Raw genomic sequence first — 26814 nt, 5'->3', positions numbered from 1 at the left:
AGTCAACAGTACAGGATCAAAGACTCCTTAAGGAGGGGAAGCTTTCGGGAATGTATATAAAGATTTCTACTTCACTACTCCTTAAGGACATTATATACTGTATATATATATATATCATGTGGCCACAATGCTTACTCTCCCTTGTTCAGTTACGATGTCAGTATTTTAGGTCTACAAATGACTCTACAAGAAGCTGAATTATTGCTGCTTGGAAACATAAGTACGGCAATGTGCATTAGTGGCTGCTCGGGGGATGTGGGGCTAAAGTCTTAGTCCATATTTTCACCCAAAAGGCCCATCTGAGAAGCCAGTGATTCAGTTTGTTTTATGTCCTCCTGCAAAGTGTAACACATGGCTAGTCTTTCAATCACGAGTTTCAAAGGGGATTTAGTCAATGGATTGGAGATTCTCCAAGACTATGGAATAGATGCCTGCGTTGAATATGGTGGATGCCTGTATGGTGGGTGGACACAGTAGTATTTTGCATGATCACAGTATAATACACACTTGTATATGTGTGAAATAGGACAAATATAAGAACCCACCTCATTATTTGCATTATCATTATGATTTAGTACAATCCTCAATGAAAAAGACAGGGGCTTTTTTTAGATACATGCTTGATACATACACCGCCATAGGGAACAGTGCTTTAATGCCTAGTGACATCTCCAAGCAACAACCTCAGAGCAATGAGCCAATCACCAGGCTGGATTTCAGCAGCGTATCTTCTCCATAGAGATCCTATTAAATTACATTCTAATTCCTAATACTATGATCTTCTTACTGGTCACGGGTGCCAGTCATGTCAAGAATAATAACAGTAGATTGTCACGGTTACATGGATTATGTGGCCGTTATGCAGATGAGGTGTGAGATTTGAATGAGATGAAAGGGAGGTGATTCCAGGGCTCCTCATGCAAACAAATATTATATGACGCTCCATTACAACACAAAGAGTATGAGTATGTACACCAGGTTATGTTGGCCTACAGTCAGACCCCATCAACACACCCGTTTGGAATTGAACCCACAAAACATGTAATTGATTGCTTATAATATATTATTATTATTTTCCTCGCCAAATTGTATGTGACCAAAATCTGACCTAAAGTATTGGAAAATGCACACTGCTGGAAGATCATACATACATAGGCCTGAAGTTACTTTTACTGTTGTTGTGTGAAGAATACCTAAGTACACAGCCAATCTGTCAACAGGGCAGTAAGTTGTCACTTTACACAATGCACATAGTTGCACTGTGGCACAGCTCTCCTAGTAGCTAGACAAATCTTAGTAGACCCTCAGTGCCTTCCACGATGCATAATGTAGGTTTTCCTGCCTCAGTAATAGCAAATCAGGGACACACCATTGTCCTTCTGAGAGCATTAGGTCATGGAATAATGGAGAAAGGAAACTGTCACTGTGCTGCCTGGAGAAAAGGAGCTCAACTCATTAGACAATGGCTGTGTCTGAAATTGCACCCTTTTCCTTATCCCCTATTCCCTATCCCCTATGTGGGCCCAAATCAAATTTAGTGCACTTAATAGGGAATAGGGTGCCATTTCGGAAGCGCCCAATGTGTCAATGTGCTGCTTGGAGAGAACAGGAGTAAGAGTCATGTGTTTCAGCTGCAGGGCTCTGCAGGCTCTGCCCTCAACTGTCCTCTGTGACCAGACTATCACACTTACCCTGAATCCCAAATCAACCCCTAGCCCATAGCCCCTAAGTCCTTTTGTGGATCTAAGAGGAAGAGTTGTAGTAGTGTTTTGACTATGTGTTTCTTCCCTGTAGGCTCTCTGCCCTCGCCTGTCCTCTGTGATCCTAGTCTCACTAACACACTTATACAGTGAGAGGATTTACATCCCAAATGGCACCCTGTTCTCTATATAGTGCACTACTTTAGACTCTGGGCCCTGGTCAAAAGTAGTGCACAATGTAGGGAATAGGGTGCCATTTGGGACACACATATAGTGGGAGGTGGAGTGTGGAGTGTTCTCATTGAAGCTGACAGTACAGTACAAACAGCTCGACTATGATAACGTTTATACATCGAGATGCGGGTCTTGTCTCTCTCTACTCGAATGTTGCGTAGCCCACGGCGGCGCTACATTGCATTGAAGTGTTGGTGGATTTCATGGACAGGTGAAAATATCTGCTGTGTAAGGATCAGGGAATGAAAATGTAGTTATCAACGGACATGGAACAGGACAGGACAGCATCTAGACAAGAACACAACAACATTAATGCAGACACAGTGAACAAACGGGGGAGCATACAGTTATAGACGGGGCAATCAACAAAGGAAAGGAGCCCAGGTGAGTCCAGTGAGCGCTGCTGCGCGTAATCAGTGACAGGAGTGCATAATGAAGGGCTGCCTGGGCTAGATAGGGATAGCACGAGCAGGCGTGGCAGTACCCCCCCCCCCCCTCTACCTGGGCGAGCCTGACGGGCCGGGCCGAGGCATGGGCGCTGGACAAGCCGGCCGGGGTGTAGAAGCCCGACGGCAGAGGCGTGGGAGCCTGACGATCCCGCTGAGGCGTGGGAGCCTGACGATCCCGCTGAGGCGTGGGAGCCTGACGATCCCGCTGAGGCGTGGGAGCCTGACGATCCCGCTGAGGCGTGGGAGCCTGACGATCCCGCTGAGGCGTGGGAGTCTGATGGGCCGGCTAAAGCATGAAGCGGTGTGCGCATCTCCCGAGCCCACCGAGGCAAGACGACCCTTCGAGCCAGCTAAGGTGTGGAAGCCCGACGAGTTAGCTGAGGCACCCTCAGCGAAGGCAACCGGACCCGACGTCACCAACCAAAACTCCCTGACACTTCTTTTACTGGTGTCTGCATACTGTAAGGATCGACGCTGGTAGAGACAAGAAGCAGGTACAGGGAATGAACATTTAATTATCAACGGACATGGAACAGGACAGGACAGCGCCTGGACATCAAATAAAATTGATGACCTACGAGGAAGATTAAACTACCAACAGGACATTGTCACTCATCTGCACAAGAGGAATACCTATCTAAGAATGCTGTTCATCGACTACAGCTCAGCATTTAACACCATAGTAGCCTCCAAACTCGTCATTAAGCTCGAGACCCTGAAGAGCAGAATCAACAACCTCTGCATAATCAATACAGTTGCTTTGTGAGAAGGTGAGCCATTGTTATTTAATTACCAGCTGAAAAGTACCAGTGGCCTAGCTTTGGCCCCAAGTGAGAGCAGGTCCAGCGGAGCCATGGCCCAGTGAGACACGGGTGCCGACCCGTGTAGATGGAAAGAGAAAAGTCTGAGCCTTTTGGGTTAAACACTGGGGTAAACACTGTATGGAAATGCACCAAAAGGGCTTGGCAGTGGCACCAATGCGAGTGGAGTATCGTATAGGTGCCTGTGGCTATGGATAGACGTGTGTGTTGTTGGTGTGTGTGTGTGTGTGTGTGTGTGTGTGTGTGTGTGTGTGTGTGTGTGTGTGTGTGTGTGTGTGTGTGTGTGTGTGTGTGTGTGTGTGTAGTGTGTGTGTGTGTGTGTGTGTGTGTGTGTGTCAATGTGTGTTTGGAAATGTGTGAGTGTGTATGTACAGTTGAAGTCGGAAGTTTACATACACTTAGGTTGGCGTCATTAAAACTCGTTTTTCAACCACTCCACACATTTCTTGTTAACAAACTATAGTTTTGGCAAGTCGGTTAGGACATCTACTTTGTGCAAGACACAAGTAATTTTTCCAACAATTGTTTACAGACAGATTATTTCACAATTCCAGTGAGTCAGAAGTGTACATACCCTAAGTTCACTGTGCCTTTAAAAAGCTTGGAAAATTCCAGAAAATTATGTCATGGCTTTTGAAGCTCATGATAGGCTAATTGACATCATTTGAGTCAATTAGTGGTGTACCTGTGGATGTATTTCAAGGCCTACCTTGTGCCTCCTTGCTTGACATAATGGGAAAATCAAAAGAAATCAGCCAAGACCTCAGAAAAACAATTGTAGACCTCCACGAGTCTGGTTCATCCTTGGGAGAAATTTCCAAACGCCTGAAGGTACCACATTCATCTGTACAAACAATAGTACGCAAGTATAAACACCATGAGACCACACAGCCATCAAACCGCTCAGGAAGGAGACGGGTTCTGTCTCCTAGCGATGAACATACTTTGGTGCGAAAAGAGCAAATCAATCCCAGAACAACAGCAAAGGACCGTGTGAAGATGCTGGAGGAAACAGGTACAGAAGTATCTATATCCACAGTAAAACGAGTCCTATATCGACATAACCTGAATGGCCGCTCAGCAAGGAAAATGCCACTACTCCAAAACCGCCATAAAAATGGCAGACTACGGTTTGCAACTGCACATGGGGACAAAGATCGAACTTTTTGGAGAAATGTCCTCTGGTCTGATGAAACAAAAATATAACTATTTGGCCGTAATGACCATCGTTATGTTTGGAGGGAAAAGGGGGAGGCTTGCAAGCCGAAGAACACCATCCCAACCATGAAGCATGGGGGTGGCAGCATCATGTGTGGGGGTGCTTTGCTGCAGGAAGGACTGGTGCACTTCCCAAAAAGATGGCATCATGAAGTAGGAAAAATATGTGGATATATTGAAGCAACATCTCAAGACATCAATCAGGAAGTTTAAGCTTGGTCGCAAATGGGTCTTCCTAATGGACAACGACCCCAAGCGTACTTCCAAAGTTTGGGAAGGATACCCGAAATGTTTGACCCAAGTTAAACAATTTAAAGGCAATGCTACCAAATACTTATTGAGTGTATGTAAACTTCTGACCCACTGGGAATGTGATGAAAGAAATAAAAGCTGAAATAAATAATTCTCTCTAGTATTATTCTGACATTTCACATTCTTAAAATAAAGTGGTGATCATAAGTGACCTAAAACAGGGAATTTTTGCAAGGATTAAATGTCAGGAATTGTGAAAACTGAGTGTAAATGTATTTGGCTAAGGTGAATGTAAACTTCCGACTACAACTGTATGTGTGAGTATGATGCTGTGAATGCATGCTGTATGTGAGAAAGGGCTCCTTGTGAGTGTGTCTCTCTGTATGAATGTGATTGGGTATATGTTGTGTGTATGTGTATGTGTGTGAGTGAGTGTGTCAGCGCATGTGTGAGTGTGTGGTGACCAGCTCCTAGCCTTCCTCCAGGGTAGTAGTAGACAGTGGGGGTTGTTGTGATATACCTTGGCAGGGCGCCCTTGTCTTTGACCTTTCGAGGGCAGACAAGATAGAGTTATTAGCTTATCACATCCCAGTACTGCAGAAAGAGGGAAAGAGAGAGAGAGAGAGATGGAGGGGGAGAGAGAGGGCGAGTGAGAGTGAGAAGGAGGGGGAGAGAGAGAAAGGGAGAGAGAGAGGGGGATAGAGAGAGGAATGGGAAGAGAGGGAGGTAGGGGGAGTGAGAGAGGGAGCGGGGAGAGAGAGAGCAAGAGAGAGAGAGAATGGCCGCCGTAGGCAGACCTGGCTCTCAAGAGAAGACAGGCTATGTGCACACTGCCCACACAATGAGGTGGAAACTGAGCCGGACTTTCTAACCCCCATGACCAATGTATGACCATATTAGAGTCACATATTTCCCTCAGATTACAGAGATACACAAAGCATTATTTAACAAACCCTATTTTGATTAACTCCCATATCTATTGGGTGAAATACCACAGTGCGCCATCACAGCAGCGATATTTGTGACCTGTTGCCACAAGAAAAGGGCAACCAGTGAAAAGCAAACACCATTGTAAATACAACTCAAATGTACGTTTATTTATTTTCCCTTTTGTAGTTTAACTATTTGGACGTAATATGACATTTATATTTATGTCTTTATTCTTTTGGAACTTTTTTTATAATGTTTACTTTTAATTTAGTTTATTCCACTTTTATTTATTACCTAGTTCACTTGCTTTGGCAATGTTAACATATGTTCCCCATGCCAATAAAACTCTTGCAAGGAATTGAATTGAATTAGAGAGAGAGAGAGAGAGAGAGAGAGGTTGAGTTTTAAATAATCTTAAACAATAAATACTCATACAAAGCCACAGTTACACATCAATTAAAAACACAACTCCAATTCCTCCTCTACAGTAACTAAACACAACAGCCTCTGAATACCCCATATACTCAAAAACAGATCGATGTTGTTGACAAGTTTATAATAGGCAAACTCAATCCTTAGTCTCACTGCCAACATTCCCTCCAGCATTCCCACCACATCCACAGACCCCTGTCCCCAAATACTGTTCTTTCGGGTCTTCCATATCGCTAATTTTGCTACCCCTAACACAAAATTAAGCAACACAACTACATCCTTTTGACTGAACCTGTACTTTGGCCCAAATATATACAGTTGGGAAGAGAAAACCTCTCCCAACGTTGAGAACCAATCAGTGATCAGTTCAATCATCCCGACCAACCTGGGACACAGTAAAAACAGATGTGCCAGAGATTCAGACTCGGCACAGAATGGACACCCCTCCCCAACAGTAGGATCCAGGTGTACCAGATGCATGTTGGTGGCTATAACTCCATGTATTATCCTCCATTGGAGGTCAGCTGTCCTCTTATCAATAGGCAGTTTGTATAATGATCGCCAACAGCCTTTTGGAGAGGCACCTGGACCAAGCACACCCGCCCATCTCGTCGATTTCATCCCTTCCAGGGAAGAGGCATGGGACACCTTTACACATATTCTATACATGGCTTTCTTTCCCACCTCCCTGAACTCCCCCAGCTCCGGGGTATCGAAGGAAAGCAGCATCCCCACGTCCTCTTCAAATGCCCCCATCGCAGCACTAACAATCAGTGCAAGGAACATAATCCAGACCCTCCTTCCACCGATCAGAATTGGAAGTGTCAGTCACATACTGCAGATGAAGCACTGGCAAGGAGTCGCAGACCTCATCGACGACCTTCCTCAGTAGGCGGGATGATCGGATCCCCGCTCTTTCTCCCAGCTCCTCCAACGATCTGCTCCTGCTCTGCATCAGATGACCCAGCTTGGTACACCCCACGCCTAACAGGCATGAACGTAGTCTGGCTGAACCCAGAACACGGGACTGGATGGCAGTGTTGTGAAAAAGAGGCTCTTCAAAAAGCCACATCCCTGGTGGCATGCAGGCCTTACGGGACTTGACAAAGACTCTCCAAGCCTGCATAACAGACTCATAAAATGGAGGCAGGCCAGTCAAATCACCCCCCTCCGGCTTTAAGAGGAAAAGGTGCTTGTCTAAGCCCAAACAGCCCGCTCTCCTCATCAGTATGTAGGCTGTTTCGACCCAGCTAGAACAGTCTCTGTACAACAATCTCTGGGCTGCTTGGAGCCGGAAAGCCATGATCCTAGGCGAAATGTCAACCAGGCCTTGTCAACCAGGCCATGTCAACCAGGCCATGAAATTGGGCATCCCTGCCTGATGCCCCTTTGGACAGGGATGGGGCAACTTAAACCACCACCCACCTTCACCATACATGAGGCCCCAGTATACAGTAAATTCATCCAAGACAGAAAAACATCCCCAAACCCAAAGGCTTTCATTGTTTTAAACAAGTACTGGTGGTCCACACGATCAAAAGCCTTCTCCTGATCCAACGAAAGTAAACCCACATTTACATCAGACAGTTTACGAATGTCTAAAACATCTCTTATCAGAAACAAGTTGTCAACAATAGAGCGATCAGGTACACAGTAGGACTGGTCCTTGTGGCTAAACAATCCCAGATACTCTTTCAACCTGTTTGAGAGACATTTAGAAACAATTTTGTATTCTGCGCACAGCAAAACAACACGTCTCCAATTTTTTATGAGAGCCAAATCCCCCTTTTTTGGCAACAGTGAAAGCACTGAACGTTGACAGGATACAGGAAGAGAAACCTGACGTTGACAGGATACAGGAAGAGAAACCTCATGAAAAGATTCACACACCAGTCCATAAAAATCCTCCCCAATAGACCCCCAAAAGTGCTTACAAACTCAGATGGGAAACCACCAATGCCAGGGGCTCGGCCTTTTGAGAGCTACATAACTGCTGTGGACAGCTCTTGCAGTGTAATATTAGCGTCCAATGCGACTCTCTGCTCAGGTCCCAATTGAGGAAGACCGTGTAACAACTGTTCAGTACAGAGAGTCACAATGCTCCACCTTATAGAGGGACGAGTAGAAATCCACAGCATGTTGATGCATTTCAATGTCATTCGTGGTCACCTTCCCATCAGGAAGACAAAGGCAGACCATCTGTTTACGTTGAAATGTCGACTGTCCGGGGTAAAAAAAAAAGCGCTAGGAGCATCCATATCCTTGAGGGAGGCGAAACGAGACCTAATCAAGGCACCCTTCACTCTTTCATGCAGAAATGACCTCAGTTCATGTCTCTTGTCCTGTAAGTTCATGACTAGTCCAGGGTCGTTCTGAGTGAGCAGCTTCAATTCAACAGATTTGATGTCCTGTTCAAGGGCCTTGATAGTCTCTTTAACTTGAAGCTCGCATCCGCTACAAGACCATGGTGCTTGCCTACGGAGCTGTGAGGGGAACGGCACCCCAGTACCTCCAGGCTCTGATCAGGCCCTACACCCAAACAAGGGCACTGCGTTCATCCACCTCTGGCCTGCTCGCCTCCCTACCACTGAGGAAGTACAGTTCCCGCTCAGCCCAGTCAAAACTGTTCGCTGCTCTGGCCCCCCAATGGTGGAACAAACTCCCTCACGACGCCAGGACAGCGGAGTCAATCACCACCTTCCGGAGACACCTGAAACCCCACCTCTTCAAGGAATACCTAGGATAGGATAAAGTAATCCTTCTCACCCCCCTTAAATGATTTAGATGCACTATTGTAAAGTGGCTGTTCCACTGGATGTCAGAAGGTGAATTCACCAATTTGTAAGTCGCTCTGGATAAGAGCGTCTGCTAAATGACTTAAATGTAATATGTAAATGTAAACTTCAATTTGAGACAGAGCAGTATACTGTTGACAAAATACTCGTATTTGGGCCTTCCCAACCTCCCACCATTGTCTTAAGGACTCAAAATTCCCTTTTATAACCCTCCATTTTTCCCAAAACAACAAAAACCTGTCACAAATCATGACATCATGTAACAATTTAACATTAAAATACCAGTAAGGTGACCACCTTCGTGGACAGGACAAGTGAATATCAACAGTAACAATATGATGATCAGAGAAACCCACAGGTGTAATGGCACACTTTCCAACCCTACTACAGTATTGCTCAGATACATACAACCTGTCTAACCTTGCTGCACTGACACGACCTTCATTAATTTTTAGCCATGTGTACTGCCTAACTTTTGCATTCCTTACTCTCCACACATTAGAAAGCTCAAACTCAGTTTGACGGTCGTCCTCCTCTTCATCTGAAGAGGAGAGGCGAGAAGGATCGGAGGACCAAAATGTGGCGTGGTAGGTGTTCATCATTAATTTTAATAAAGAAAATACTGAATACTGAAACACTATACAGAAACAATAAACGAAATAACAACCGTGACGCTAATGCAAACTGTACTGAAACAAGCAATCAACATAGACAATCACCCACAAACAGACAGTGCAACCCAGGTGACCTAAGTATGATTCTCAATCAGAGGCAACTAATGACACCTGCCTCTGATTGAGAACCATACTAGGCTGAAACATAGAAATCCCCAAATCATAGAAAATCAAACATAGACTGCCCACTCCAACTCACGCCCTGACCATACTAAATAAATACAAAACAAAGGAAATAAAGGTCAGAACGTGACAACATCCACCTTGACCAATAAAACCCGACCCTTGACAATCTCTGTTCTAGATACCACAGTCACTCCTAAGCCTGAGGAAAACAAGATTGCCACCCCAGCACTGAAATTAATACCATGACAACTTTAAAGCGCTGCCCCTCCCACCACATACCCCAGTCAACCTCATTTTCCTCATAACTATGTGTCTCCTGTAGGAAAACTACATGAAGCCTTTTCTGTTTTATTTATCCTCACCAGCAGCTGTCATATCAAAAGAGATATCCATATCATTCTCCTGATCCTCAGCTGAGACCACAGACAACTGACTCCCCTCTACCACATCCTTTTCAACACTCCCCACTTGCACCTCATCACTCATACCAGGCATCTCCTCTACTACCTGGAGCCTAGCTCCACATGAACCCCAGCACTCGTAGTGGGCATCTCCTCTACTACCTGGAGCCTAGCTCCACATGAACCCCAGCACTCGTAGTGGGCATCTCCTCCACTACCTGGGAGCTTAGCTCCACATGAACACCCTCCTGTACCTCATCACTCATAGTGGGCATCTCCTCCACTAACTGGGAGCCTAGCTCCACATGAACCCCAGCACTCGTAGTGGGCATCTCCTCCACTACCTGGGAGCCTAGCTCCACATGAAATCCCTCCTGTACCTCATTACTCGTAGTGGGCATCTCCTCCACTACCTGGGAGCCTAGCTCCACATGAACCCCCTCCTTTACCCCAGCACTCGTACTGGGCACCTGCTCACCAGTCTGAGGAACTGGCTCTTCAGATACATCCTTACCTTCTACAACATTACTTTTCTGTAACATAACATTTCCCTCGATTACAAGTTGCCATGCTCAACCATCCGATCAACAAGACACTTCTTTAAGAAGTACACCATGCTCAACCATACGATCTACAAGACACTTCTTTAAGAAGTACACCATGCTCAACCATACGATCTACAAGACACTTCTTTAGAAGTACACCATGCTCAACCATACGATCTACAAGACACTTCTTTAAGAAGTACACCATGCTCAACCATACAATCTACAAGACACTTCTTTAAGAAGTACACCATGCTCAACCATACGATCTACAAGACGCTCTTCTTTAAGAAGTACACCATGCTCAACCATCCAATCTATAAGACACTCCTTTAGGAAGTACACCATGCTCAACCATACGATCTACAAGACGCTCTTCTTTAAGAAGTACACCATGCTCAACCATCCGATCTACAAGACACTTCTTTAAGAAGTACACCATGCTCAACCATACGATCTACAAGACGCTCTTCTTTAAGAAGTACACCATGCTCAACCATACGATCTACAAGACGCTCTTCTTTAAGAAGTACACCATGCTCAACCATACGATCTACAAGACACTTCTTTAAGAAGTACACCATGCTCAACCATACGATCTACAAGACACTTCTTTAATAAGTACACCATGCTCAACCATACGATCTACAAGACACTTCTTTAGGAAGTACACCATGCTCAACCATCCGATCTACAAGACACTTCTTTAAGAAGTACACCATGCTCAACCATACGATCTACAAGACACTCCTTTAGGAAGTACACCATGCTCAACCATATGATCTACAAGACACTTCTTTAAGAAGTACACCATGCTCAACCATACGATCTACAAGACACTTCTTTAATAAGTACACCATGCTCAACCATACGATCTACAAGACACTTCTTTAGGAAGTACACCATGCTCAACCATCCGATCTACAAGACACTTCTTTAAGAAGTACACCATGCTCAACCATACGATCTACAAGACACTCCTTTAGGAAGTACACCATGCTCAACCATATGATCTACAAGACACTTCTTTAAGAAGTACACCATGCTCAACCATACAATCTACAAGACACTTCTTTAAGAAGTACACCATGCTCAACCATACGATCTACAAGACACTTCTTTAGGAAGTACATCATGCTCAACCATCCGATCTACAAGACACTTCTTTAGGAAGTACACCATGCTCAACCATCCGATCTAGAAGACACTTCTTTAAGAAGTACACCATGCTCAACCATACGATCTACAAGACGCTCTTCTTTAAGAAGTACACCATGCTCAACCATCCAATCTACAAGACACTCCTTTAGGAAGTACACCATGCTCAACCATACGATCTACAAGACGCTCTTCTTTAAGAAGTACACCATGCTCAACCATCCGATCTACAAGACACTTCTTTAAGAAGTACACCATGCTCAACCATACGATCTACAAGACGCTCTTCTTTAAGAAGTACACCATGCTCAACCATACGATCTACAAGACACTTCTTTAGGAAGTACACCATGCTCAACCATCCGATCTACAAGACACTTCTTTAGGAAGTACACCATGCTCAACCATCCGATCTACAAGACACTTCTTTAGAAGTACACCATGCTCAACCATACGATCTACAAGACGCTCTTCTTTAAGAAGTACACCATGCTCAACCATCCAATCTATAAGACACTCCTTTAGGAAGTACACCATGCTCAACCATACGATCTACAAGACGCTCTTCTTTAAGAAGTACACCATGCTCAACCATACGATCAACCAGACACTCTTCTTTAAGAAGTACACCATGCTCAACCATACGATCTACAAGACACTTCTTTAAGAAGTACACCATGCTCAACCATACGACCTACAAGACGCTCTTCTTTAAGAAGTAAACCATGCTCAACCATACGATCTACAAGACGCTCTTCTTTAAGAAGTACCACCACCGCTTTATTCATCCGGGATGCATAAGCAACATTCTCATATTCTACCTTCTCTCCTACGGCGACCAGAAACTCCTCCACCGTGACAGTAGCTTCAGTAACACACCTAAAGCCCTGCCGAAGTGACAGGGATGGCAGGGTAATTTCGATACGAAAAACAAAACACTTAATTCTACCACAACAAAATTCTACCACAACAAAAATAATAACCTTAATCATGCACAGATGAAAACCAAAAAATGCCACCAAGAAATAGCAAACCGAAAGAAAGTTGTGAATATCTAACTCTCCACAACTCAGGCACTCCTTCACTCAAACAATTCCCAGCATGCACCAAACACTCCCAGCATGCAGAGAGAGAGAGAGAGAGAGAGAGAGAGAGAGAGAGAGAGAGAGAGAGAGAGAGAGAGAGAGAGAGAGAGAGAGAGAGAGAGAGAGAGAGAGAGAGAGAGAGAGAGAGAGAGAGAGAGAGAATATTGACATAATATGACATTTGTCTTTTTTCTTTTGGAACTTTTGTGAGTGTAATGTTTACTGTTCATTTGTATTGTTTATTTTTTACTTTTGTTTATGATCTACTTCACTTGCTTTGGCAATGTTAACTGAGAGATGGCAGGAGAGGGAGAGAATGAGGGGGAGAGAGTGTGTGGAGAGGGTCATACAGAGAGGGGGGAGAGGGTCAGATAGAGAGAGGGTGGAGAGGGTCAGACAGAGAGTGGGGGAGAGGGTCAGATAGAGAGAGGGGGAAAGGGTCAGACAGAGAGGGGGAGAGGGTCAGATAGAGAGAGGGGGAGAGGGTCAGACAGAGAGTGGGGGAGAGTGTCAGATAGAGAGAGGGGGAAAGGGTCAGACAGAGAGGGGGGAGAGGGTCAGATAGAGAGAGGGTGGAGAGGGTCAGACAGAGAGGGGGGAGAGGGTCAGACAGAGAGGGGGGAGAGGGTCAGACAGAGAGAGGTTGGAGAGGGTCAGACAGAGAGGGGGAGAGGGTCAGACAGAGAGTGGGGGGAGAGGGTCAGACAGACAGACAGGAAAGGGTCAGACAGAGAGGGGGAGAGGGTCAGACAGAGGGGGGGGAGGGTCAGATAGAGACTGCCCAATCATTTCTTCATTGGGCAGTTTATTGGGATGGACTGTGTTATCAACAGCGTTATATACAAGGAACTAGTATACAGTTTCGTTACATTATGTTTTGGTCGTCCATCGTATCCGATGATGACTTCCACTTCTGAGTTAACGGTGAATTCCTTGGTGACTATAGAGTCCAACCCCGAGATCCACAACTATTATTGCAGGCGGGGCATGTGTTGTCTGTGTTGCCGTTTCTTTGTGCACTTGCAGAGCTGGCGCCAGGTGGACCGGTCGGCAGCAGCGTCCTCCAGGTCTGTGGGATTGATGTTGCACTTCTTCAGCCACGTTTTCAGCTGGTTCTTGTAGCCCTTCATCTGCCCCCCTGCAGACCATGACCAAGGTGTATCTGGCCGCACAGGATCGTCCGCCGCAGGCACTCCTGAAATATCCTAATGACATGCCCAAGCCCGCGCAGTTGGTGTTGGGTGACCATGGTCTCTATGCTCTTGCAATTTGTCTCAGCAAGTATTTCTGTAAGGGGCACACGGTCACACCAAGGGATTCCCAAGAAGTGCCGTGAACAACATCAGGACTTTTCATGGCCTTTGTCGACGTCTGGGGCATTATACTCAAATGTGGCTGTCCAGACACATTTTTCAACATCCTTTGCCAGTTCCATGATGGGGTGATGGCTCATGTGGACCGTACTCCTGTTCTTTCTGAATCCGCATTGTGACTCTGGCAGCAGTTCCTCTGTGATGTTGTCCACCAGCCTGTGTGGCATCACCTTGGCCAGGACTTTGCCTGCAACAGCCAGAAGGGATATCCCCTGGATGTTGCTGCAGATGGAAGTGTCATCCTTGTTCTTATAGATGGTGACAATGTTTGCATCCCGCCACTGTTGAGGGACGATCTCCCAGTCCCAAACCTCAGTGATCTACCGGTGAAGCGTTCTGGTGCAGAAGTAACCTCCCTTCTTATGTAGCTTTGCCAGGATGCTGTCAGCGCCAGGAGTCTTGTTGTTCTTGAGGGAACGGATAGCTGATAACACCTCCTGGAAGGTTGACGAAGGGTTGAGGTCTTGAATGGGTGGACGGACAGGAAGTTCTTCCAGGATGGAGTGGTCTGTGGGAGAGCGCTGATTGAGTAGTGTTTCAAAGTGTTCAGCCTGCCTCATCGGGATCTGGTTTTGGTCCTTCAAGAGAGTCAGACCGTCAGCTGTTTTCAGGGGGGTGATGGTGTGACTTCTAGGGCCATATATAGCTTTCGTTGATTTTCAGAAATTGGGCATGTCTTTTTTGTCGGCGTCAATTTGGATTTCCTGTGCCTTATTCGTCCACCAGTCGTTCTGCAGAGCATGCAAGGTTGTGGGTACACACACACACACACACACACACACACACACACACACACACACACACACACACACACACACACACACACACACACACACACACACACACACACACACACACACACACACACACACACACACACACAGCTGGGGTTTTAGTGGATTTATTGCTAAAAGCTGAAGCAGAGCAACACCAGATGTCTTGGGTTCACTGAAGTACCCCTTTTCTGAGTAACACCTTCTCTAGAATTGCTTTCTAAGACCAGTTCTATATTCCCTAGCACTGAATGCATTTGTGAAATTGCTGACTGTTGAATAGACCTCTTGTGGTCTTCCCCACTCCAGAAAAAGAAATGTAAATGATTTGTCACTAAGGGCAATTACACAATTAAGTGCAAAAAGGGATTCTAAAACTTTCATGGGTCTGTTTTCCCTACTGCAGATAAAAGTACTGTAACAACCCTTTCAACAATAGTTGAGGGACATAGTTTCCCCTTTGAAATACAAAACAAGAATAAAAATAAATCTTGTTCATGTTTAAGTGACACACACATGTGCATGTACACACTCATGCGCGCACACACACACACACACACACACACACACACACACACACACACACACACACACACACACACACACACACACACACACACACACACACACACACACACACACACACACACACACACACACAGACACACACACACACACACACACACACACACACACACACACACACACACACACACACACACACACACACACACACATGCACACATTTAACACACATGTTTAAGTGACACACACATACACCTGCTGTGGCTAAATACGCTATTATCTCTTAGTCACACAATCACTGTGCTTTTATCTCTGTGGAAATCATCTCATCCTGCTTTTAATCCGTCTGGCATGAGTGGAATTAGATTACATAACATAAGATAAATTGTCTGAACCCCTTCGAAGACAAATCTTCATATGTTAAAGATGAAATAAGTTTTATTGTGACATACACCAGATAGGTGCAGTGAAATGTGTTGTTTTACAGGGTCAGCCATAGTAGTACAGCTCTGTCTTATCCTGCAATGGTAGTCTTACTGATCTGGTGGGGCTGACTGGCTGACTGACTGACTGACTTACTTACTGACTATGACTGACTGACTGACTATGACTGACCGACAGACTGACTATGACTGCCTTGACTGACTGACTGACTATGACTGACTGACTGACTATGACTGCCTAGACTGACTGACTGACTATGACTGCCTTGACTGACTGACTGACTGACTATGACTGACTGACTGACTGACTGACTGACTGACTGACTGACTGACTGACTGACTGACTGACTGACTATGACTGACTGACTGACTATGACTGACTGACTGACTGACTGACTGACTATGACTGTAATATCTACTGTCCCGGGCCCAGATTCACAAAACTGTCTTTGGGAAGAAATGTCTTCTTAACTGGCAGACTCAACTAAAATTAAGCAAAGTTGCTATTCCTCAAAGGTTCTTGGAAATGTTCTTGTGCTATTTATTATGTTTCTCCTTAAGCAAAAAGTTAAGAAGAAATTAGATTCTTGAAAATCAACTTACTGGAAATGTTTTTAATTCCAAGATAGCTAAACCCTTGTCTTAAACTCAGGGCAGTGAGAGAAAAAGCCCATGAAAGCAATTTAACATATTTAATTCACTCACAAACTTCGTCTAAAAGTTTCAGTATTGATTATTTTAAACCCAAGAACATGTTTTAGAACAGTAATCTCAGTAAGAAATATGCTAACATGATTGCAGTTGCTAGCTAGATAAAACGGTTGCCTAGCAACAAACATCTTCAGGAGATTTGTAAGAAGATATTTGAGAAGTTCGTAAGAAAATCATTACCTTAATATATTGTTGAGGAAGTGCACTTATAAACTATGTTATGAACTTCTTATTTTTTTTCTTAAGAAGTGTTTTGTGAATCTGGGCCCTGGTCTTCTTATGATGCCGTGAGCTGAAGTCTGCTCTCTATTGCACACTCCATAATCATAACTTGAAACTCTGTGGTTGGTACGGAGTAATATGCTGACCTGGTTTTTAATGTCAGTGTTCAAAATGAGTTCATTTATAGTCAACAACTTACCATATGATCGGGTTTGAACTTCTTTTGTCAAACATTGCAAAGCATTGTAATGATGTGTTTTCTGGTTTGTGGTTTAGATAACGTGGGTTGAAAGTGAGCAGTATTTTAAAGTCTGTATAAAAGTGCTGTTTTGTTAGAATGTGCTTGGTGTTTATGATTCATGAAGCCAAGCTATTACAGAGCACTCGCCCTAAACTGGCCCCAGAACATTCTGGAGACCTTCCCAAACACACAGCTCAGAAAGCATTAACAGCCTGTCTCAGGAGAGGCGTTCATTCAAACCTGCCACGCAATCACACCACGCCCGCCTGCACGCACAGACTTACGCACACACACACACACACACACACCACCAACCACGCCAACAACCCCAGCTGGTCCCAGAAAGCCTCACTAACCATCAATCACTCTGAGCTCTTACATCATTTCCTGTTGGTCAGCCAGTCAGCCTGTCAGTCAGTCAGCCGGTCAGTCAGCCACCTAGTCAGCCATTCACCCAGCCAGTCAGTCAGTTAGCCACCTAGTCAGCTATCCACCCAGCCAGTCAATCAGCCACCTAGTCAACCAGTCAGTCAATCAGCCACCAAGCCAGCCACCCAGCCAGTCAGCCACTTAGTCAACCAGCCACCAAGCCAGTCAGCCAGTCATCCAGTCATCCAGTCAGCTAGTCAGCCAGGCAGCTAGCGACCCAGCCAGTCAGCCTGTCAGTCAGCCAGTCTGCCAGCCAGCCAGTAGGCTTCCCAATGGGACCAACAGGCAGAAGATGACCTTATAATCAGATCTGCAATCAGTTGACTCTCCTGCAATTCTATCCTTCAAAAACCAAGAGGAGAGAAACAGAACGAACCCTCAGAATTCAGCCTAGTGCTCCAGGGTGACTCACAGTACAGGTTCATGCTCTAGTGAGATGTTAGATGGAGTATTCTAGACAGAACATGGGTTCATAGAAAGGTGATGCAACAGAGAAGACAGCCATAGAGAGATCAGGGTTTAGGGAGAATAGGGGGAGAGTGAGAGGGGGGAGTCCCTGTGGAGACTGTCTCACAGGCTACATACGCTGCATGACTATATCTAGAGCCAAACACTCCAACATCTCAGTGTGGGCATAGCGTGAGTCTACTGGTACTGAAAAGTCTTCTCTTTTTCATGCCAGGTTCAAAAGATAACAGCCTCTGCTTTCAAGGGAACACAAAGGACACACAAGCACACACACATTAGTGTAGAGTGTCTATGACCCTAATATGATGTACTTTCTGACTCCATTATCATCTGAAGTCTATAGGCCCATAAATGTATCCAATGGTAGCAAAGGTTGCGAGCCTTGCATCGCCACTCAAAATACTATAAGATGCATGTGTATAGGTTTACCATTATTCAGTTATTAAGAGGCTAAGGAACAAAGAGCTAAAATCTTGTAATCGATGTCCTAGCAATAAATGATAGAGTTAACCTTAGCTCAGAGATGCACAGTTACATGCTGACCACACCGCTCGCGTTGCAAAATAAATGTACATGTTATTCAATCATCGGTCTGTGTAGCCGGGTGCTAAAATAGAACATGGTTCTACTTGTGATGCTCAGCGTGCTGCAAGTCCTGCCTCTCAAATCTCCTCATTGGTTTTTAGGAGTATATACCCACGTGCCATCTCCTCATTGGTTTTTACGAGCATATACCCACGTGGGTGATTGAAAGATGAACTGAGGTCCACACTCCAGTCAGTTGTAGTAATGCTGTTAAGTTGTTTGGCCAACCGCCATTTAAAGTCCAAAGAAGAAAAAGAAGCCTGGAGGAAGGAGGAGAGATGACGAGAAACAAATTCGGTTTGTCGTCTTATCTGTGGATTAATTGTCAGAGTAGAGGACCTTGTGCATTTCAGGTAAAATAATCACCCAAGGTTTATATCCCAGGAAAAATTTGCTAGCAACAGGAAGCAAGCTAGCTAAATTGCCAAAAATGTTTTTTTGTCCTTGATCGCGTCTGGTCTGGGTGAACAAAATCAACTTGCGCGCGATAGCGCATGCGGACGCACGTGTGCGGTCTGGTCAGCATGTTAGAGACTGAGCATATATGCTATATATATTGGGAATAACATTTACCATTATATATTTCACCAAATAATAATTCAAAGGAATATTACTCAGATTGTGAGGAATCTATTTAAATGTAATCAGATGTTTTACAGTTATGCAATATGAATACAATTAACAAATGGTACATCCTTTGTCTTAACAGCATGGAACATTCATTCACCACTATGACATACACACGTACAGTACCAGTCAAAAGTTTGGACACACCTACTCATTCAAAGGTTTTTCATTATTCAAAAAAAGTTCTATATGGTAGAATAATAGTGAAGACATTAAAAATATGAAATAACACATATGGAATCATGTAGTAACCAAAAAAGTGGCAAACAAATCAAAATATATTTTATATTTGAGATTCTTCAATGTAGGCACCCTGTGCCTTGATGACAACTTTGCACACTGTTGGCATTCTCAACCAGCTTCATCTGTAATGCTTTTCCAACATATGCTGAGTTCCCACATATGCTGAGCACTTGTTGGCTGCTTCTCCTTCATTCTGCGGTCCAACTTATCCCAAACCATCTCAATTGGGTTGAGGTCGGGTGATTGTGGATGCCAGGTCATCTGATGCAGCACTCCATCACTCTCCTTCTTTGTCAAATAGCCCTTACACAGCCTGGAGGTGTGTTGGGTCATTGTCCTGTTGAAAAACAAATGATACTCCAACCAGATGGGATGGCGTATAGCTGCAGAATGCTGTGGTAGCCATGCTGGTTAAGTGTGCCTTGAATTCAAAATAAATCACAGTCAGTGTCACCATCAAAGCACCCCCACATCATCACACCTCCTCCTCCATGCTTCATGGTGGGAACCACACATGCGGAGATCATCCATTCACCTACACTGCGTCTCACAAAGACACAGTGGTTGGAACCAAAAATCTCAAATTTGACTCATCAGACCAAAGGACAGATTTCCAATGTCTATTGCTTGTGTTTCTTGGTCCAAGCAAATCTCTTTTTCTTATTGGTGTCCTTTAGGAGTTGTTTCTTTGAAGCAATTCGACCATGAAGGCCTGATTCCACCCAGTCTCCTCTGAACAGTTGATGTTGAGATGTGTCTGTTACTTGAACTCTGTGAAGCATTTATTTGGTCTGCAATTTCTGAGGCTGGTACCGCTAATGAACTTATCCTCTGCAGCAGAGGTAACTCTGGGTCGTCCTTTCCTGTGGCGGCCTGTGGTGTTCCTCATGAGTGCCGGTTTCGTCATAGCGCTGGCTGGTTTTTGCCACTGCACTTGAAGAAACTTTCAAAGTTCTTGAAATTGTCCGGATTGACTGAACTTCACGTGTTAAAGTAATGATGGACTGTAATTTCTCTTTGCTTATTTGAGCTTTTTTTGCCATAATATGTACTTGGTATTTTACCAAATAGGGCTATCTTATGTATGCCACCCCTACCTTGTCAAAACACAACTGATTGTCTCAAACGCAGTAAGAAAGAAAGAATTACCACTAAAATACCACAGAAACTTTTAACATGGCACATTACTTGAAATGCATTCCAGGTGCATTCCAGGCATTCCAGGTGACTACCTCATGAAGCTGGTTGAGAGAATGCCAAGAGATCAACGTTTAAACCCAGCTTTTATTCTTCCAAGAGCGCCAAATCCCAGTATCTTCCATCATAAAAATTAACCTCACTTTGCATGGCTCAAAACATTAAAACAGAAGGCATAAAACTACACATGCATTCTCTAATCTAATCATCACACCTCAACACTGTATGATAAGAGCACACCCCTGTGTCGCTCCTCTGGAACTGTCCGCCGTCCGACAAACAGAATAACACAGGGTATCTGTAACAATAAATCCATAGCACTTACAGTACAATAAAACATATCAAAATACCTAACTCTTTAAGAACTCTTGAAACAATCCAAACACTTCCTTCACACGGTAACATTCATTTAGTCATTTCAAGTTTCATCAGTCATCACACTTCTCCTGGTGTCAGTCACGCCAGGACCTCTGTGAGAACGCCTCTACCTGTAAATTGCCACGGCGAAAGTGTGACTATCCTGTGAGATGCAAATATACAGCCATCCATCCAGATAATGTCAAATTGAATCAACACGCCTTTGTCAGAAAGTCACTACACGCATCTTCATCTCTGTCCTTCATCTTTCACATTTGTTCACTCTTTCTATTTTTCCACTACATACACACATTTTTACATATGCACTTCTGTGCTCCTCTTCTGTCTGTGATGATAAATAGTGTTTTCCCACAATAGTGACCCCATGGTATGCTGGTCACACACACAGTGTCACAGGCGTTTCAGTAGATAGTGTCTGAGGTGATGCTAACAATGGAAACGTGTGATTCCTTGTCTTTCTCTCTCTACCCCTCTCTCTTCCATCTCTCTCTCTTTCCTTATCTTTATCTCCCTCTCTCACCATCTCCCTCTTTCTTTCTCTCTCTCTCTCTCTCTCTCTCTCTCTCTCTCTCTCTCTCTCTCTCTCTCTCTCTCTCTCTCTCTCTCTCTCTCTCTCTCTCTCCCTCTCTCTGAATTCAATTCAATTCAATAGATTTATTGGCATGGCGAACATGTTAACATTGCCAAAGAAAGTGAAATAGATAATAAACAAAAGTGAAATAAACAATAAACATTAACAGTAAACATTACGCTCACAGAAGTTCCAAAAGAATAAAGACATTTCAAATGTCATATTATGTCTATATACAGTGTTGTAACGATGTGCAAATAGTTAAATTACAAAAGGGAAAATAAATAAACATAAATAAGGGTTTATTTACAATGATGTTTATCCTCATTGGTTGCTCTTTTCTTGTGGCAACAGGTCACAAATCTGCAGTGATGGCACACTGTGGTATTTCACCCAGTAGATATGGGAGTTAATCAAAATTGGGTTTGTTTTCAAATTCTTTGTGGATCTGTGTATTCTGAGGGAAATATGTGTCTCTAGGTTAGGAAGTGCAGCTCAGTTTCCACCTCATTTTGTGGGCAGTGGGCACATAGCCGGTCTCCTCTTGAGAGCCAGGTCTGCCTACGGTGGCCTTTCTCAATAGCAAGGCTATGCTCACTGAGTCTGTACATAGTCAAATCTTTCCTTAAGATTGCGTCAGTCACAGTGGTCAGGTTTTCTGCCGCTGTGTACTCTCTGTTTAGGGCCAAATAGCAATCTAGTTTGCTCTGTTTTTCTCTCTCTCTTTTCCCCTCTCTGTCCTTCTTGCTCTCAATCCCACTTCATCTCCCTGTCTGTCTGGGCCCCACAGCGCCTGCAGTCATGTTGGGGAAATACGACACTCTTATCTGACATATTGGGGAGGCAGGTAGCCTAGTGGTTAGAGTGTTGGACTAGTAACCGAAAGGTTGCAAGATTGAATCCCTGAGCTGACGAGGTAAAAATCTGTCGTTCTACCCCTGAACAAGGCAGTTAACCCACTGTTCCTAGGCCATCATTGGAAATAAGAACTTGTTCTTAACTGACTAGCCTAGTTCAATAAAGGTAAAAAATAAAATAAAATAAAAAGATAAAGCATTCAACAACACTAACACGTTACTGTGACCTCTAGTTGGGGTCAACAGCAGAATGGACCACAACCTTCATAATGCACTTCACCTAACCCAGTCCAGTGGAGAGCAATAGTAGTATCATCAATCATGCTTTGAGTCACAGGCCAATTAAAAACTATAGATCTCTTGGCCAATATCCTGTGTGTGGTTGTGTGTGTCTATTAGTAGCGTGGCTGGGTGAGGGAACATCTAGATGAGCTAGTGTGATCAGTATTGATCATTGAGAGCTGAGGGCTAGTGATGAAGTGTGTGTGAGTCTGCGTTTACAGGCCAATAGATCGTCTACAGAGAAAAAGGAAGAAATTACACCAATGAATCAACAGGAGATTTCTATAGGTTACGCAATATGAAGCCACTATAAGAACATGTTTTTTGAATGTTGTCTTTTTGATCGCCCAGCATACAATGCTCTTATTGTACTGTATCAGGTCAAGGGCATCGGCATTACGGACCAATTCAGCGTGAAATTACATGTCATGTGTCATACATGTCAATCACATGTTAATTGACTCATAGAGCCAAACACTACTAATTAATTTAAAGATACAATCATTGATTTTATTCTTCAACCACGTTCACTATTGTATCGCCATATTGGTCTATTTTTATTTTGGCAATTTCATTGCTATTTTATCTAGTAATTTATGTAGTGTGATTTATTAACAGGCATTTCTATAGGGATTATAATGGGGAAATATAAGATCACTAAGGTTCACATTCAGTTTAGAGTGATTATCACATTATTTTGCATGTTTATATATTTCCCCTTTCTGTAATACATATGATTTCATGTTCTGTTTTTGACACTCAAGGTCTGGGTTGATGGTCACTAGACTTGATACTGAATGTTATGGATTATTCTCATATCTGTTGATAGTGATTGATGCCAGACTGAAGGTACAAGGACCTAAGACACACTGATTATTCCATGTTGTGCTGTATTGATGACATTCTTTAGCAGCTGATAAAGTCATAGCCATTTATTTGGGTTTCCTACAAGCCTCTCAGGTTGGTGTTTAAAGAACATTTGGTGATGTCGGAAACAAGAAACAAAAATATGTTAATTAACTTTGCAATTAAACACCATGTTGTTAACTTTATGGATTATGTTGGAATGCCATGAAATCACTCACAATTTTTTAATTTTTTTTATACTCACTATTTAATACTCTTCCACAGGTCTCTTAGGTAATGCTCTACTATTGGATAACACTGCCCTCTACTGACTTAAACGCAGAAGTACAACATTAATATGATCATTACAATAACCAAGTCTATAACGTTTCCATTCATTTTCATTGCAGGTTATGGACACATTGTCCAAACTGTCCCACACCACGATTTCAGAACAAACCGGAATAAAGTAAGTTCTGACCAAGTGTTTATTCCAATTAAAAAAATCTAATTGGGTTTTGTATTAGTACATGTTTGGTGGCATGACATCGCTTTTCTTTCCAAAAGGGCTTTTCCTTCAGAGGAGAGTCTAGAAGAAGATGAGGACATCTATAACCACCTAGAAGACTTGATTGAGTAAGTCCACCTCTTGGCCTGTCTTACGGTCTCTTACTGGTCTCCTCACAACTTTTTGGCCCTGGCTTCTTCTGGGATAACACAGCCGCTAAGTTAAATGGCTTAGTTTATGTAGGCTATCAGAGATGGCCAGTGGCTCTACTCACACTTACAACGTCCCAGGCTTCTGGACAAACCCACACATACAAACAAAGAGTCACAAACCCACACAGACACACAAAGAGTCCCAAACCCACACATAAACACAGAGTCCCAAACCCACACAGACATACAGAGTGCCAAACCTACACATGCACACAAAGATTCACAAACCCACACAAATACACAAAGAGTCACAAACCCACACAGACACACAAAGAGTCACAAACCCACACATACACACAAAGAGTCCCAAACCCACACAGACACACAAAGAGTCCCAAACCCACACAGACACACAAAGAGTCACAAACCCACGCAGACACACAAAGAGTCCCAAACCCACACAGACACACAAAGAGTCCCAAACCCACGCAGACACACAAAGAGTCACAAACCCACGCAGACACACAAAGAGTCACAAACCCACACAGACACACAAAGAGTCACAAACCCACGCAGACACACAAAGAGTCACAAACCCACGCAGACACACAAAGAGTCACAAACCCACGCAGACACACAAAGAGTCACAAACCCACACAGACACACAAAGAGTCACAAACCCACGCAGACACACAAAGAGTCACAAACCCACGCAGACATACAGAGTGCCAAACCTACACATGCACACAAAGATTCACAAACCCACACAAATACACAAAGAGTCACAAACCCACACAGACACACAAAGAGTCACAAACCCACACATACACACAAAGAGTCACAAACCCACACAGACACACAAAGAGTCCCAAACCCACGCAGACACACAAAGAGTCACAAACCCACACAGACACACAAAGAGTCACAAACCCACGCAGACACACAAAGAGTCACAAACCCACGCAGACACACAAAGAGTCCCAAACCCACACAGACACACAAAGAGTCCCAAACCCACGCAGACACACAAAGAGTCACAAACCCACGCAGACACACAAAGAGTCACAAACCCACACAGACACACAAAGAGTCACAAACCCACGCAGACACACAAAGAGTCACAAACCCACGCAGACACACAAAGAGTCACAAACCCACGCAGACACACAAAGAGTCACAAACCCACACAGACACACAAAGAGTCACAAACCCACGCAGACACACAAAGAGTCACAAACCCACGCAGACATACAGAGTGCCAAACCTACACATGCACACAAAGATTCACAAACCCACACAAATACACAAAGAGTCACAAACCCACACAGACACACAAAGAGTCACAAACCCACACATACACACAAAGAGTCACAAACCCACACAGACACACAAAGAGTCCCAAACCCACGCAGACACACAAAGAGTCACAAACCCACGCAGACACACAAAGAGTCACAAACCCACGCAGACACACAAAGAGTCACAAACCCACACAGACACACAAAGAGTCACAAACCCACGCAGACACACAAAGAGTCCCAAACCCACACAGACATACAGAGTGCCAAATCTACACATGCACACAAAGATTCACAAACCCACACAAATACACAAAGAGTCACAAACCCACACAGACACACAAAGAGTCACAAACCCACACATACACACAAAGAGTCCCAAACCCACACAGACACACAAAGAGTCCCAAACCCACACAGACAAACAAAGAGTCACAAACCCACGCAGACACACAAAGAGTCCCAAACCCACACAGACACACAAAGAGTCACAAACCCACGCAGACACACAAAGAGTCACAAACCCACGCAGACACACAAAGAGTCCCAAACCCACGCAGACACACAAAGAGTCACAAACCCACGCAGACACACAAAGAGTCACAAACCCACGCAGACACACAAAGAGTCACAAACCCACGCAGACACACAAAGAGTCACAAACCCACGCAGACACACATGCATGCAAACATGTGCACAATCACATGCGTATGACTGCGCGCAGGCTGATGATAACAACAGCAGTATAAATGCTACATTATAATAATGGTAACCCGTTTGTGTGTGTGACAGTGAGAAAGGTGTGGAGGACGAGGAGGATCTTTATGACTGTGTCTATGATGATGAAGACGGAGGAGAGATCTATGAAGATCTGATGAAGGCTGAAGACATCCGTCCTCCTCTGGTTAGTTCAAATCAAGTCAAATTGTTTTCGCCACCTGCTTTGTAAACAACAGGTGTGGACTATCAGTGAGATGCTTACTTAAGGGTCCTTTTCCAACAATGCAGAGTTAGAGTAAATATAAAAATAGTGACACAAGGAATACATACACAGTGATAACGAATAACAATAATGAGTAAAAATAACACGGCTATACAGGGAGTTCCAGTACTGAGTCAATGTGTATGGAGTTCTCTCTCTCTCTCTCTCTCTCTCTCTCTCTCTCTCTCTCTCTCTCTCTCTCTCTCTTTTTACTTCTCACTACTTCTCTCTCTAATAATACTCAATAAGTAATCAATTAACATGAGAACACAGTAAGGAATGA

At 44.1% G+C, this 26814-nt stretch overlaps 1 protein-coding gene across 2 annotated transcripts in view; it reads left to right on the top strand.

Annotated features, from left to right (window-relative positions):
* LOC135522699 (guanine nucleotide exchange factor VAV3) overlaps positions 1-26814 on the top strand; it is a 145127-nt gene that overhangs the window by 46709 nt on the left and 71604 nt on the right. For both annotated transcript variants that reach the window (XM_064949209.1, XM_064949211.1), the window contains exons 3-5: positions 24002-24060; positions 24159-24227; positions 26342-26453. In XM_064949209.1, coding sequence (XP_064805281.1) covers positions 24002-24060; positions 24159-24227; positions 26342-26453 — 240 coding nt within the window. The remainder of the gene's footprint in view (positions 1-24001; positions 24061-24158; positions 24228-26341; positions 26454-26814) is intronic.

Source organism: Oncorhynchus masou, chromosome 30, assembly GCF_036934945.1.
Source record: "Oncorhynchus masou masou isolate Uvic2021 chromosome 30, UVic_Omas_1.1, whole genome shotgun sequence".
NCBI classification, from domain to species: domain Eukaryota; kingdom Metazoa; phylum Chordata; class Actinopteri; order Salmoniformes; family Salmonidae; genus Oncorhynchus; species Oncorhynchus masou.
The sequence above is the reverse complement of the archived record's forward strand: the minus strand, read 5'-3'. Positions and strand labels throughout refer to the sequence as shown.